Here is a 14,359-nt window from a genome sequence, read left to right as displayed (position 1 = left end):
AAAGGTGCGTTTCTTGAAGAAACGCTATATCATATTTCTTACGCTTAAGAAGAGAAATAACCTTCCTTCTTATGGGGTGTCCCAACCCATTCACATTCCACGTGGAGAGAGACAATCCACTCATATTAACATTTGACATTTTGACAAATAAGAAAAAATAGATTCATAGTGTCAAAAACAAGATTATAAAGTCCACATTCCAACATTAGTGCAACCATCAAAACCCAAACATCCCCCAGAACAAAACAAACAGAAAAAAGAAAAACGTGCACATTAACCCCGCGCATGACAGCGCCAACTGGCGTCCATCCCTCCAAACTCAAACAGTAAATGCGTGCCTACGAGAACCCCCGCGACAGCCTTGCCGTTGGTTTGCTCAAGTCTGGTGTTTCTATACAAATTTTATGAGACAGAATTACACAGCAAAATATAAACTATAAAACAAACTCCAGCCAATAGGCGGAATAAAGGCAAAGAGCATGTAGATTCATCCATAAAACTGTCCTGAAGGTGTGACACTCTACAAAATAAACTCCAGCTGCAAGGCAGAACCAGCACAAAAAAAGCATTCAGATTTCTCAAACAGTCAAGCGAATGTTCAGTGAGCCAGTCCACTCGGCTGCAACATGAATGTAAGCAAATTACTTATTCCAATGACTTTGTAAGAAATACTCCACAAAACAAACTCCAGCCAATATGTGGAATAAACACAAAGAGCATGTAGATTCATCCATAAAACTGTCCTGAAGGTGTGTTACTCTACAAAATAAACTCCAGCCACTAGGCAGAACCAGCACAAAAAAAGCACGCAGATTCTTCAAACAGCGAATGTTCAGTGAGCCGGTCCATTCGGCTGCAATAATGTGAGTACAACAAGATGACTTACTCCATTGACTTTATGAAGGACATTGCTTGCTGTGGGTATGTGAATGTTTTATGGCCATCCTTAGCATCTATTCTCAATTTGGCCAGGAATATCAGTGCAAAAGCGACCTTCCGTTGATGTAAAAGTTTCTTGCATTCCTTGAATCGATTACGTTTCTCTCTTGTCGAATTCTCAAAGTCTGGGAACAAGAACATTTTTTGGTTCTTCCAAGAAAGCCTTCCTTTATAACTCCTAGCATAACACAAGATCTTTATCGGATGTTCTCAGAAAAATCCTCGCATGGTGTCACGTGACCTCCCTGGTGCTGTTTTTTACATCAGTAATGTCCTGACTATACTTTGATCAGTTGAATGCCACTTTGGTGAATTAAAATACCAATTTCCTTCTGAAACAGCAAAATCTGTACATTATTCCAAACTTTTGGCTGCCAGTGTATGTAACTGAAATATGTATGTAAAGAATACAGTAACTCCTGCCTGAACGCTGTGGGAAGCATGTCTGTCTCTCGCTGAAGCACCATGTTCAACGACGAGCATCTAAAGCAAAGAACCTGTTCACAGAGAGCGTCTTCAATGGCGAGGCAGAGAAAATCTTGACCAGAACACTGCAGGGGAGCGGTGAGCCCTCTTGCTGCAGGTGCTGAGTTGTACAGGCGATGAGTCATCCTGTCCGCATCTTGCAGAGAAGATCCTGTCCGCTGAAAAGGTGTATCCCAATGGTGAAGCAGAGAGGGTTTCCAAGATGAGAATGATGTTCACAGTCTTGAAGGACAAACATTCTGAAGAAATAGTGATTTCGCGCCCGCTTATCTAGGGCAACTGTGCGCCTAAAGGGATGGGGCTCAAACACCATTGCCAGTCAGAGGATTGGTGTTATTGTACAAGGGTTTCAACTAGGTTGTCGGAGAAGGAATTCCCCATAGCAATTCCCGCAATGTCGAGTGAACTGAATCGAACGGGAACAGGGGACTCTCCTCAATCACCACCAGTTACCATCATATTGTCATATGATTATTCTAGTGTTTTATCTGCTATTAATATTTTTATTGTACTACACTTATCAGTTAAAGAGTTGAAACTTGCTGTATGGCTGTTCAATGGAAGACTTTATTATTTCAGTAATGATGGGGATAAAATATACTTTATTAAACATGAAAATAATGTGCCTAGTTATGCAATATAACAATTAAAAGAAGTCAATTTTAGAAGTCATACATACTAGTAAACATGTTACAGTAACTTCAACGGACAATGTAGATACATCGCGATCGGCTAACATGAGTAATTTTCAATTCATAAAAGCATGATAACCAATATAAGCTTCAACAACTCTACCAGGAAACATATCCAAGCATTATAGCGGGTAAATAACTTCAAACAGATAAATATCCATCCAGACTGCAGCAGTGCTGTCCTGCGCTGCATGAGTGTGACTGACGGAACTGAACAGTGTAATTTCCCCAGCAGATCATGTGACAGCCGGTACTTATTTTCTGTGTTTACGGACATGACGTAATGATGCAAGGATGAACGACATAAGCCTGTGATTTCACAACAAATCCGACCCGATTCAAAATACAAATCATTTTTAAAGGCTTACCGTAGTGAATCCGAGTAAGGTAAGGACAGTGTTTTGAACACTGATTGTTTATGTACTCAATTAATAATGGCAATTTGTTCATTTTTACCCAAACAATCTTACATAGTGCAGCTTTAAGGCTTTACTTCACAAAGCAGAAGCCATACATCAACACTGTCCAGAAGTGCCGCCAACTTCTCTGGGCTCGGTCTCATCTGAGATAGAAAGTACAACAGTAAAATTGTGTTTTGTGGTCTAACGAGTCTAACATTTCAAATAGGTTTTGGAAATAACAGCCATCCTGTTCTTCGGGCCAAAGCTGATAAAACGCTTAAGTGTTATTTGAAGAAATGGTGATGTTACACAGTGGTAAACACTCGACTGTCCCAACATTTTGGAGTATATTGCATGCAGGTGTGAGGGACTTCAACATGTTGATGGACTTTTAAAGCTGAAGTGTGTAACGTTTTCAGTATTAAAATACTTTCTTCTATCCCAGCTTAATATGCAGAGGCAGCTATAAGTAATCCATTCATGGGTTCATTTTCTCAAACTATTAACACATTGTTTCTGTGGCACTATGGAAATTCCAGTTTCTTTTGATTGGCCCATCAAGCCCCATACAACAACACTGATTCAGTCAATGGCGTGAGTTGGGGGTTGGGCGTGTTCTGTTTTGAAAACAATGTTTATTTTTGCAAGTCTGTTCAGTGGGGCAGAAATTACACACTTCAGCTTTAACTAAACTAAATTCATCTCTTGCTATTGCTCATGTACGAGTGAGTGATTATCTATTAAGAGTGCCAATGGTGGATCAAACAATAATTTGCGGACCCCCTATTGAAGACCCTTGCTTTAGACCAGTGTTTCGCAATCATTTCCTGGAGTACCACTAACACTACATAGATTTGATGTTTCCATTATCTAACACACCTGATTCTACTGATTAGCTAATATGTTTAATTTATTCATTTTAGATCTGATGGAAGTTAAAGAGGAAAGTCTAGAACTGAATGAAGTGGAGAAGAAACATCGGAATCTTGAACCTGATAATGTCTCAGCTGGAGAAAAATCTTTTCTTCGATTCATACAGAGTGAAAATTATATCTCACTGAAAGAAACAGGAGCCAAAAATCCTATTATCTGCCCTCAATGTGGAAAGAGTTTCACAAAAAGAGGAACCCTTAAGATTCACATGAGAATTCACACTGGAGAGAGGCCTTACACATGTGATCAGTGTGGAAAGAGTTTCACACATCCATCAAGCTTTCAGATTCACATGAGAGCTCACGCTGGAGAGAAGCCTTTCAGATGCCCTCAGTGTGGAAAGAGTTTCACAGACAAATCAAACTTTGAGATTCACGTAAGAGCTCACTGTGGAGAGAAGCCTTACACATGCCATCAGTGTGGATTGAATTACGCACACAAAAAAACCCTTGAGATACACATGAGAACTCATGCTGGACAGAAGCATTTCACATGCCAGCAGTGTGGAAAGACTTGCACACACAAAAAAACCCTTCAGATTCACTTGAGAACTCATGCTGGAGAGAAGCATTTCACATGCCAGCAGTGTGGAAAGATTTACAAACACAAAAGAAGTCTTCAGATTCACATGAGAACTCACTCTGGAGAGAAGCCTTACACTTGCCATCACTGTGGAAAGAGTTTCACAGATCCATCAAACTTTAAGATTCACAAGAGAACTCATTCTGGAGAGAAGCCTTACACCTGCCCTCAGTGTGGAAAGTGTTTCACACAGATAAGATGCTTGAAGAACCATATAAAGACTCACAATGGAGAGAGGCCTTACATTTGCCCTCATTGTGGAAAGGGTGTCGCAAGTAAAAGAAACCTTGAGAATCACATGAGAACTCACTCTGGAGAGAAGTCTTACACTTGCCCTCAGTGTGGAAAGAGTTTCACTTTACCAGAATACCTTAAGATTCACATTAGAATTCACACAGGTGAAAAGCCTTACTCATGCCATCAATGTGGAAAGAGCTTCATCTATTACAGTAGCCTAATAAGTCATGGTAAAATTCATTCTGGTGAGAAATCATACCAATGTTCTGAGTGTGGCAAGAGGTTTGTAGACTTACGCAATTTAAAAAGTCATCTGCGCTCTCACTCTATAGAAAGGCCATTTAGCTGTGACCAATGCAGTAAAAAATTCAGCTTTGCATCATATTTAAAAAAACACCAGGCAATTCATAAAAATGACAGACCTTAACCCCTTACACCCTGAAGGCATTTTCAGGGATTTCCACTAAAATGGCATACCCAAAAGTAAGAGCTTATAACTTTAAAAAAATGGCAAAGAACATCAATTGCTTGGTATACATTTTTCGAAAACCTTTCAAAATATATGAAAATATATTTGGATCCTGCTCAGAGACTCTTAAACACTGCTGACAAAACATACAAACATAACGCTAAAAATTTACTTTTAAAGTTTTACTTTTAAATTTTACTTTTTAATTATTAAATTTGACATTATACCTTTTAGACAGTAAGTATGGATGGTCAAAAATGTTATGGTGTTGTTCTACAACATGTCATACAACTATACCAGGAAAAAAAAAATAGTTGATAGAACAAAGCAATCTAAACTTATGGAACAATAGTGGACTTTTATTTAGCAAAGTGTCCAAATAACCTCTCCAAACAATAATAAATGTGTTTTATTGAACATTAAAACAGAATAACTGAAAACTATGAATGCAAAAATATAAAAATACTTAAACTAGTCCCATTTAACACATTTCACATATTTTTCCATCACTTGTTCCATCACTCTAAAAAAAGAAAAAAAAAGTGCATTGAGTGCCCTCTTGTGCGCAGTCTATGTATGTGCGCACTGGTTCTGGTCCACATGTGGAACACGTAACTTGTGAAATCTGACACTCTCTGGATATCCAATGACAGTGATCTGACATATATATGATGTGAAGAATCCTGTTTCATTGAGTCGCCGTTGCTATAGCGATCTCTATTAGCGCTAGCCAGCATAGCTTGTTTGTGAAACTCTTTGAGGTATATCTGTGGATTTACCGATCATATGATGTCGAGTGAGGGCTTGTTTGATTCAGGACTACCTGCTGTAAGTTATGATATATTACATTTTTTATATGATGTTTATTTTTCATGAAGTAATAAACCAAAATATGATGGAAAGGCTGTTTATCATTTTATATATATAAACTCAGCAAAAAAAAGAAATGCCCCTTTTTCAGGACACTGTATTTTAAAAATAACTTTGTAAAAATCCAAATAACTTTACAGATCTTTATTGTAAAGGGTTTAAACAATGTTTTTCATGCTTGTTAACCATAAACAATTAATGAACATGCATCTGTGGAATGGTCGTTAAGACACTAACAGCTTACAGACGGTAGGCAATTAAGGTCACAGTTATAAAAACTTAGGACACTAAAGACCTTTCTACTGACTCTGAAAAACACCAAAAGAAAGATGCCCAGGGTTCCTGATCATCTGTGTGAACGTGCCTTAGGCATGCTGCATGGAGGCATGAGGACTGCAGATGTGGCCAGGGCAATACATTGCAATGTCCATACTGTGAGACGCCTAAGACAGCGCTACAGGGAGGTACATCCGAATATCACACCTGTGGGACAGGTACAGGATGGCAACAACATCTGCCCGAGTTACACCAGGAACGCACAATCCCTCCATCAGTGCTCAGACTGTCCGCAATAGGCTGAGAGAGGCTGGACTGAGGGCTTGTAGGCCTGTTATAAGGCAGGTCCTTACCAGACATCACCGGCAACAACGTCACCTATGGACACAAACCCACCTTCGCTGGATGACACAAGACTGGCAAAAAGTGCTCTTCACTGACGAGTCGCGGTTTTGTCTCACCAGGGGTGATGGTCGAACTTGCGTTTATCGTCGAAGAAATGAGCGTTACACCGAGTCTGTACTCTGGAGCGGGATCGATTTGGAGGTGGAGGGTCCGTCATGGTCTGGGGTGGTGTGTCACTGCATCATCGGACTGAGCTTGTTGTCATTGCTGGCAATCTCAACGCTGTGCGTTACAGCGAAGACATCCTCCTCCCTCATGTGGTACCCTTCCTGCAGGCTCATCCTGACATGACCCTCAAGCATGACAATGCCACCAGCCATACTGCTTGTTCTGTGTGTGATTTCCTGCAAGACAGGAATGTCAGTGTTCTGCCATGGCCAGCGAAGAGCCCAGATCTCAATCCCATTGAGCACGCCTGGGACCTGTTGGATCGGAGGGTGAGGGCCAGGGCCATTCCCCCCAGAAATGTCTGGAAACTTGCAAGTGCCTTGGTGGAAGAGTGGGGTAACATCTCGCAGCAAGAACTGGCAAATCTGGTGCAGTCCATGAGGGGGAGATGCACTGCAGTACTTAATGCAGCTGGTGGCCACACCAGATACTGACTGTTACTTTTGATTTTGACCCCCCCTTTGTTCAGGGACACATTATTCCATTTCTGTTAGTCACATGTCTGTGAAACATGTTCAGTTTATGTCTTAGTTGTTGAATCTTTTTATGTTCATACAAATATTTAAACATGTTAAGCTTGCTGAAAATAAAAGCAGTTGAAAGTGAGAGGACGTTTCTTTTTTTGCTGAGTTTATATAAATACATGTGGATTTCACATGCTAATACTCACTGTAGTTTGGTCTATGAATGAAACAAATTATATTATATTAAATTATATGCTCATTATATTCTACTAATCAAGACCTTTCCAAAGATATGTAACACATGGCTGTTTGGTATTTAGTATCTTTTTTACTTTTTTGTTATATATGATTATCACAAATGTGCTTTTTTTTTTATTTTTCAGCAAATTTAAAAGCAGTATTTTAGAACTGGTCAGAACAGCTATATTCATTGTAAAGATAAAAGTCAAAGTTTTAAAATGACACCAAATTTGTGCAGATCAAGCAAGTGGTTGAAAAAAGAACCAGAGAATGCATTCTAAGTTGTCGGCCGATTGTGGAAGAGGACGATAACTGGTTAACTGGCCAGAGGTTTTTAAAATCAGTCTAATTGAATGTACAATGTACTAGAATCACTATAAAGTAAACATTGTCTTATGGCCTAAAAAAAATACTGTATGAGCAGTAATTAATCAACAGTAGATAATCAGTGATCGCTTGTCAGTTGTCATATGTCTTATAACATTTCACATTAATAATCGTGAATTCCTCTATAAATGGCGATGGTGGCAGAGTCTTGGCTCCATTACATTGCTCAGAATTAAAATATTAAAAAAAAAATTGTTTTTGTAGTCTAAATATTCACCAGAAAAAGGGTTTTGACCACAGAGAAACATGGAATAATAATAAAAAAAAAAAAACTCAGTGTCGATTTTTGCAGATATCTTCCAAAAAACAACTATCGGCACCAAATAATTGGTAAAAGCGATATAGCGATCGATCTCTAAAATACACACTGAAGTTCTTGTGTGTTTTGAGTGTGGGAAAGCCTTTAGCAAAACAAGACACCAAAGAATTCATATTGGTGAAGAATTGTCCAAAAGAAAATTATTGTCCAATCAAATTCAGGTCCAACGCTTGCAATAAAATAGTTGAGAAACTTTTAAATTAATTAAATTCATTTCAATTCATTTCATTTATTTGTCTTATAACCAAGGACACTAATGTGTGTATTTAATTAAATGTGCTTATTGTTCTTAATAAAATGATCAGAAATTAAAAGGAGCACGTTTTGTATTGATTGACCTATATTTAATGGATTCAGAGAACAAATTTGAGAGAACACTGGTTAATCATTTCAACTCTAGTAGTACTGCAGATTCCTGCTTCGATGAAATATAATGCTGTGGTTATATAAAAAAGGGAAACTGATTTTTTTTATAGCAGTACTAAAACTGTAACGATTTAACTGAAGTGCGTATAAATGATCCCCTTCATCCCACCAGAGAGAACCTTGTCTGAGTTTCACCTCTATCAATGCTCATCTATAAACTCTCATTGTTCTTACCTTTTCTTAATTTCCTGTTTGTATTGTTTAGGCTAGATGTTTTGTTTTACTGTGTCTTTGCAAAGCATGGGTTGCATTGAGAAATTATTTGCACTGACTACGTTTACATGGACTCCAGAAAGCGGGTTTTTGCAAGAAAGCTGCAATCACGTTTACTTGCACTGTATAATCGTGTACTCTTTACTCCCGTATACATGCGACTCGATCAGAAAGCAGCTTTTTTCATAGTAACGTAATTTCTCTGCAACGCTTTGGTAAATAACAATCATGGTATCCAAGGAAGACTTCATTATTTTATTCTCCATTGCTTCACTTTATTTACAGATATTCCAGAAATGTTGCTGTGTTTGTGTTCTGTCGCGACATGCAGCAGAATCTCCGGGATTCTCCAAATGTATGAGCGCATATATGCGAACTTGAGGGACTGTCAATATTTTAAATTGCTGGGTATGAATGGGTATAGTTTAGTTTCCCATTGTACTCCCAAACCTGTTTAATTCTACCTGTTGTGTTGACTTGTTGTTGGGCTCCATCCTACGTCGTAAGTCTGTTTCACACACGTGTACTCTTCAAACACCCATCAGAATGCAGATTATGCGTTTACATGCCACATTAAACCACTTTCTATAAAATTCCCTTTAATGGCTTAAGGAAACCAGCGTTTCTTGTTTCAGAGCACCACTTTCTGCAAAACCCTGGAATAAACCGATTTCTTAAGTGTATGTAAACATGGTCATTGTCTTACTGTCTAGTTTATGGTCTTTGTGTACAGACATTCTTTGAATTCTGATTTGGGTTTATTTGACTGACATGTTAACAAACAAACATGATGAATATGGATTACAAAACTGTCTGTAAACCAGGGGGTATTCCAGAAAGCCACGTTAACCAACTCTGGCATGAACCCCGAGGTGATTAAACAGAGATTACTCACGGTTATTTACTCTAGAATATAAGTTTGGGTTAGTTCAGTCAACCCTGAATTTGCGAGTCTATGCATGTAAAAGTCCCTTTTAGAGTCCCTTCCATTTTCTCTCATTCATTTGAAAAGAAGTGACCCGTGTCTGTTAAATAGTCTCTGATGCGTGTTCACAGTGAACTCAGAAAGGTATTCTCAGCAGAGCGCCGAATCAGGGCCGTTTCTAGGCATAGGCATACTAGGCAGTCGCCTGTGCCAATCAGTGTTGGGTAAGTTACTCGAAAAAAGTAATTAATTACTAACTACTAATTACATCTTCTACATTGTAATTAGATTATTTTACTAATTACTCTGTCTGAAAAATAACTGCATTACTTATTACTAATTACTTTCTAAAAACCTGATCAACCTCGACCAGATGAAAAATACAAGGATTGACATGAAACTGTTCTTTTAATTCTTTCAAATAATTAATATAAAATCAAATAAATTATTCTTGAACTGGCCAAAGAATTTAAGGGAGCAGCGTTAAATTAGAAAACATATACAGGTGCTGGTCATATAATTAGAATATCATCAAAAAGTGGATTTATTTCACTAATTCCATTCAAAAAGTGAAACTTGTATATTATATTCATTCATTACACACAGACTGATATATTTCAAATGATTATTTCTTTTAATTTTGATGATTATAACTGACAACTAAGGAAAATCCCAAATTCAGTATCTCAGAAAATTAGAATATTGTGAAAAGGTTCAACATTGAAGACACCTGGTGCCACACTCTAATCAGCTAATTAACTCAAAACACCTGCAAAGGCCTTTAAATGGTCTCTCAGTCTAGTTCTGTACGCTACACAATCATGGGGAAGACTGCTGACTTGACAGTTGTCCAAAAGACGACCATTGACACGTTGCACAAGGAGGGCAAGACACAAAAGGTCATTGCAAAAGAGGCTGGCTGTTCACAGAGCTCTGTGTCCAAGCACATTAATAGAGAGGCGAAGGGAAGGAAAAGATGTGGTAGAAAAAAGTGTACAAGCAATAGGGATAACCGCACCCTGGAGAGGATTGTGAAACAAAACCCATTCAAAACTGTGGGGGAGAACCACTACGCACAGACTTATGCAAGACATGGGTTTCAGCTGTCGCATTCCTTGTGTCAAGCCACTCTTGAACAACAGACAGCGTCTGAAGTGTCTCGCCTGGGCTAAAGACAAAAAGGACTGGACTGCTGCTGAGTGGTCCAAAGTTATGTTCTCTGATGAAAGTAAATTTTGCATTTCCTTTGGAAATCAGGGTCCCAGAGTCTGGAGGAAGAGAGGAGAGGCACACAATCCACGTTGCTTGAGGTCCAGTGTAAAGTTTCCACAGTCAGTGATGGTTTGGGGTGCCATGTCATCTGCTGGTGTTGGTCCACTGTGTTTTCTGAGGTCCAAGGTCAACGCAGCCGTATACCATGAAGTTTTAGAGCACTTCATGCTTCCTGCTGCTGACCAACTTTATGGAGATGCAGATTTCATTTTCCAACAGGACTTGGCACCTGCACACAGTGCCAAAGCAACCAGTATCTGGTTTAAGGACCATGGTATCCCTGTTCTTAATTGGCCAGCAAACTCGCCTGACCTTAACCCCATAGAAAATCTATGGGGTATTGTGAAGAGGAAGATGCGATATGCCAGACCCAACAATGCAGAAGAGCTGAAGGCCACTATCAGAGCAACCTGGGCTCTCATAACACCTGAGCAGTGCCACAGACTGACCGACTCCATGCCACGCCGCATTGCTGCAGTAATTCAGGCAAAAGGAGCCCCAACTAAGTATTGAGTGCTGTACATGCTCATACCTTTCATGTTCATACTCTTCAGTTGGCCAAGATTTCTAAAAATCCTTTCTTTGTATTGGTCTTAAGTAATATTCTAATTTTCTGAGATACTGAATTTGGGATTTTCCTTAGTTGTCAGTTATAATCATCAAAATTAAAAGAAATAAACATTTGAAATATATCAGTCTGTGTGTAATGAATGAATATAATATACAAGTTTCACTTTTTGAATGGAATTAGTGAAATTAATCAACTTTTTGATGATATTCTAATTATATGACCAGCACCTGTATTTTAACATTAGACGTTAAATTTAGATTTTAAATTCACTATTGTTTTATATAGAATTGTTCTGTAGTCTATACAGTATTTAATGCAATTACATCAGAAGTAACTGTAATTAAATTACTGAAAAATTAAGAGTAATCATTACTTTTTTCAATGAAAAAGTAATTTAAAAGTAATGCATTACACCCAACACTGGTGCCAATGCATAAGCCGCCACTCCACCAGCACCCCCAAGTCACAGATGATGTCTAATAACTCCGAACGAGCATTATAAAGTTGTCTTCACTCGTAATAGCAATAGCTGTATTGGTTTAGGACTGAGAGTCTGCTTGACGGAAAGCATACAGAATCAACGTGTGCATTTTTTTAATTCATAAAACCAAAGTTTTACCATACTTTTAAAAGCCTACTGCTACCTAAATGTTTAATATGCCGACCGTTGTTATTTGTTTTCACTAAACTTCATAACAGATATTAACATTAGAATAATTACCTGTATTCTGTAGGTTCTCTAAAAAACTAAAAAAAATCAGTTAATTTTACTGGTGTTTTACCATGTACTGTACATGCTTATTTTATTGTACTGTATGTTATGTGTACTGTATGTACTTTTATTTTTAATACCATTTGATGTACCCAGTTTAACATTTGGGTTTCTAAAAATTTAGCATCTTTCAATTCTCACAGTTGCAGATGACAGATGGTGTCACTGCATTAATGGACCCTCTTTCAGTTGTTGTGATTTCCCATAGATTTAATGTACTGTTTTTCAGTTGGCCACACATGATTATTCATGTGCATTATAAGATGACAAAGACGTGGACAATGATAGGAGTTACATGTCCATTATGTTCTTTTCTTATTTGGTGTGACATTAAAACTTGCTTGTTGTCTTGTCAACTAAAAGGCCATGGCTGGGCATTCTCATGTAGAGGAGGGTCCATCTGCCTCCAGCAACTTGGTACTGAATGAAATGATGTTGTTTTAATTGAAAATCATGTGTCTGATTATACATTGTGGATGTTTATGATCTCAAAATTAGGAAAAAGTAACTCTCATCTCTTCCTAGTTGCAAAGGAAGCTGTAAAAGGTAAATTATGCAAGGCAGATTAAAAATGTAATTTAGAGAAGGACCATATAAAGCTCCAAGTGGAGTAGAGGAGGCTGAGCATCAGAGAGATTCAGTATATCTTTAGACTTAATCACTTGACCACCAGTTCAAGGAGGGCACTGCAGGTGACTGATAACAGCATGTCTCATTTATATTTTCAGATAATAAAGAGTGCAATGAACAAGTCTGGAAATCTGTGCATTTTTTCATGTACATGAATTAAAGTGATAAATCAACTCCCTAAACTCTTTGCTACTGTATATCTGTGGTCCATGAGATGATCACATATTATCTAGTTAGTGAAGAAGAATAATGAGTGATGAATTTTATTGCCTTAACTTTAAATTGACAGAAATTACATGCATATTGATACTATTCAATGTCATTTTAAAATTAACATTCATTGACTGAAGGAACTGTAAAAAGTTGTGGGTTGTGTAATTTTATTCTATGATATTTTAAATACAGTATGTTAATAATATTAATATCATTAAATTATTATTTGTGCTAAATATAAATACGCTAAGCCCTCTCTTTACAATTATGAGTATGGAGGCCTTTACAATGTGTTCTATGTTGAAAATATTACAGTATAAAACCTTCCCATTAATAAAAGCTCAATTTGTTCACTTTCAAATCTTTCAAATCTGCAGTGTGTGAGACTGGAAATGCCTGACAGAAGATTTGAGAGGTAAAGCAAAGATTGCTGTATATCATGTGTATGTAATGCTTTAAAATTATAATATTGTGAGTCATCTGTAATCTGACCTTCCACGACAACTGTGTTGGTATAAAAAGGTCACATATGCACCGACAACCTCTGAAACTTAATGGGATTTACCTGAAATAAACGAACTCTAGAACATAACCTACTCTGGAGCAGGTTAGTTATGGTTATTCTGAAAGATACTATGGTTTTCTGAACCGAAGTTTAGGTTAACCACTTACTAGAAGTAAACTGGCCCAGTTTAGTTGCTAACTCTTCTAATCTGTTAACCCACTCTGACTTTATGTAATAGATTTACGGATACATGTGGGGATGCTTATGAGTTAGATTGCAGGTATTTCCACAATCTGAAACCAGGTTTTAAACCATGGACATTTCAAGGAACAAAATTAAAAATTTCCCTTTTTAAAGTCTCTTTCAGTTGTTCCAGTGAGAAAACATTATTTTAAATGTTGGTAACCAGTTCAAAATGTCATTTCATTCTGATTATATATATTTTTCCTTCCATGAAACCAAAAACCAAAGGCTTTATCACAGTAATTTATCAGAATTTCTTAACTTCCTGTTGCCCAAAAAAATGATTCTGTTCTCTTTTTAGTAGTGTGTACATGCAGGAGAGAGAGAGAGAGAGAGAGAGAGAGAGAGAGGAGATTTAGGCTGTTAATTGATTTTAGGTTGCCCATGTATATTTGAAATATTTTTGGAGAGATATTTTCAGATTACATTTTTTTTTTATTGATTCACATAAATGAACACCGTAAAACAAAACATACAGTGTATATAGAGAGAGAGAGAGAGAGAGAGAGAGAGAGAATCAATCTTAATCCCCACTATTACCCCTCCCCCTCCCCAATACCACCTTGACCCCAACATCACAGTGGTCTCAAATGATATAGACACACACATGCACATAAAAAATAAATGAATAAATAAAATACAAAATAAATAGATAAAAAAAAAAAAAAATAATAATAATAATAATCCCATATCCATAAATGACATATACCTTCCCCATTTC

At 37.5% G+C, this 14,359-nt stretch overlaps 1 protein-coding gene across 2 annotated transcripts in view; it reads left to right on the top strand.

Moving 5' to 3' along the window:
• Positions 1-13,196, top strand: part of LOC127440781 (gastrula zinc finger protein XlCGF57.1-like) — a 36,144-nt gene extending 22,948 nt beyond the window's left edge. Inside the window, exon 3 of one of the 2 annotated variants that reach the window (XM_051697676.1) lies at positions 3,442-13,196. In XM_051697676.1, the coding sequence (XP_051553636.1) occupies positions 3,442-4,697 (1,256 nt within the window). In that variant the 3' untranslated portion in view covers positions 4,698-13,196. The remainder of the gene's footprint in view (positions 1-3,441) is intronic. The other variant, XM_051697675.1, reaches the window with a different exon arrangement.
• Positions 13,197-14,359: the final 1,163 nt, after the last annotated feature.

Source organism: Myxocyprinus asiaticus, chromosome 5, assembly GCF_019703515.2.
Source record: "Myxocyprinus asiaticus isolate MX2 ecotype Aquarium Trade chromosome 5, UBuf_Myxa_2, whole genome shotgun sequence".
In the NCBI taxonomy this organism is placed as follows: domain Eukaryota; kingdom Metazoa; phylum Chordata; class Actinopteri; order Cypriniformes; family Catostomidae; genus Myxocyprinus; species Myxocyprinus asiaticus.
The sequence above is the reverse complement of the archived record's forward strand: the minus strand, read 5'-3'. Positions and strand labels throughout refer to the sequence as shown.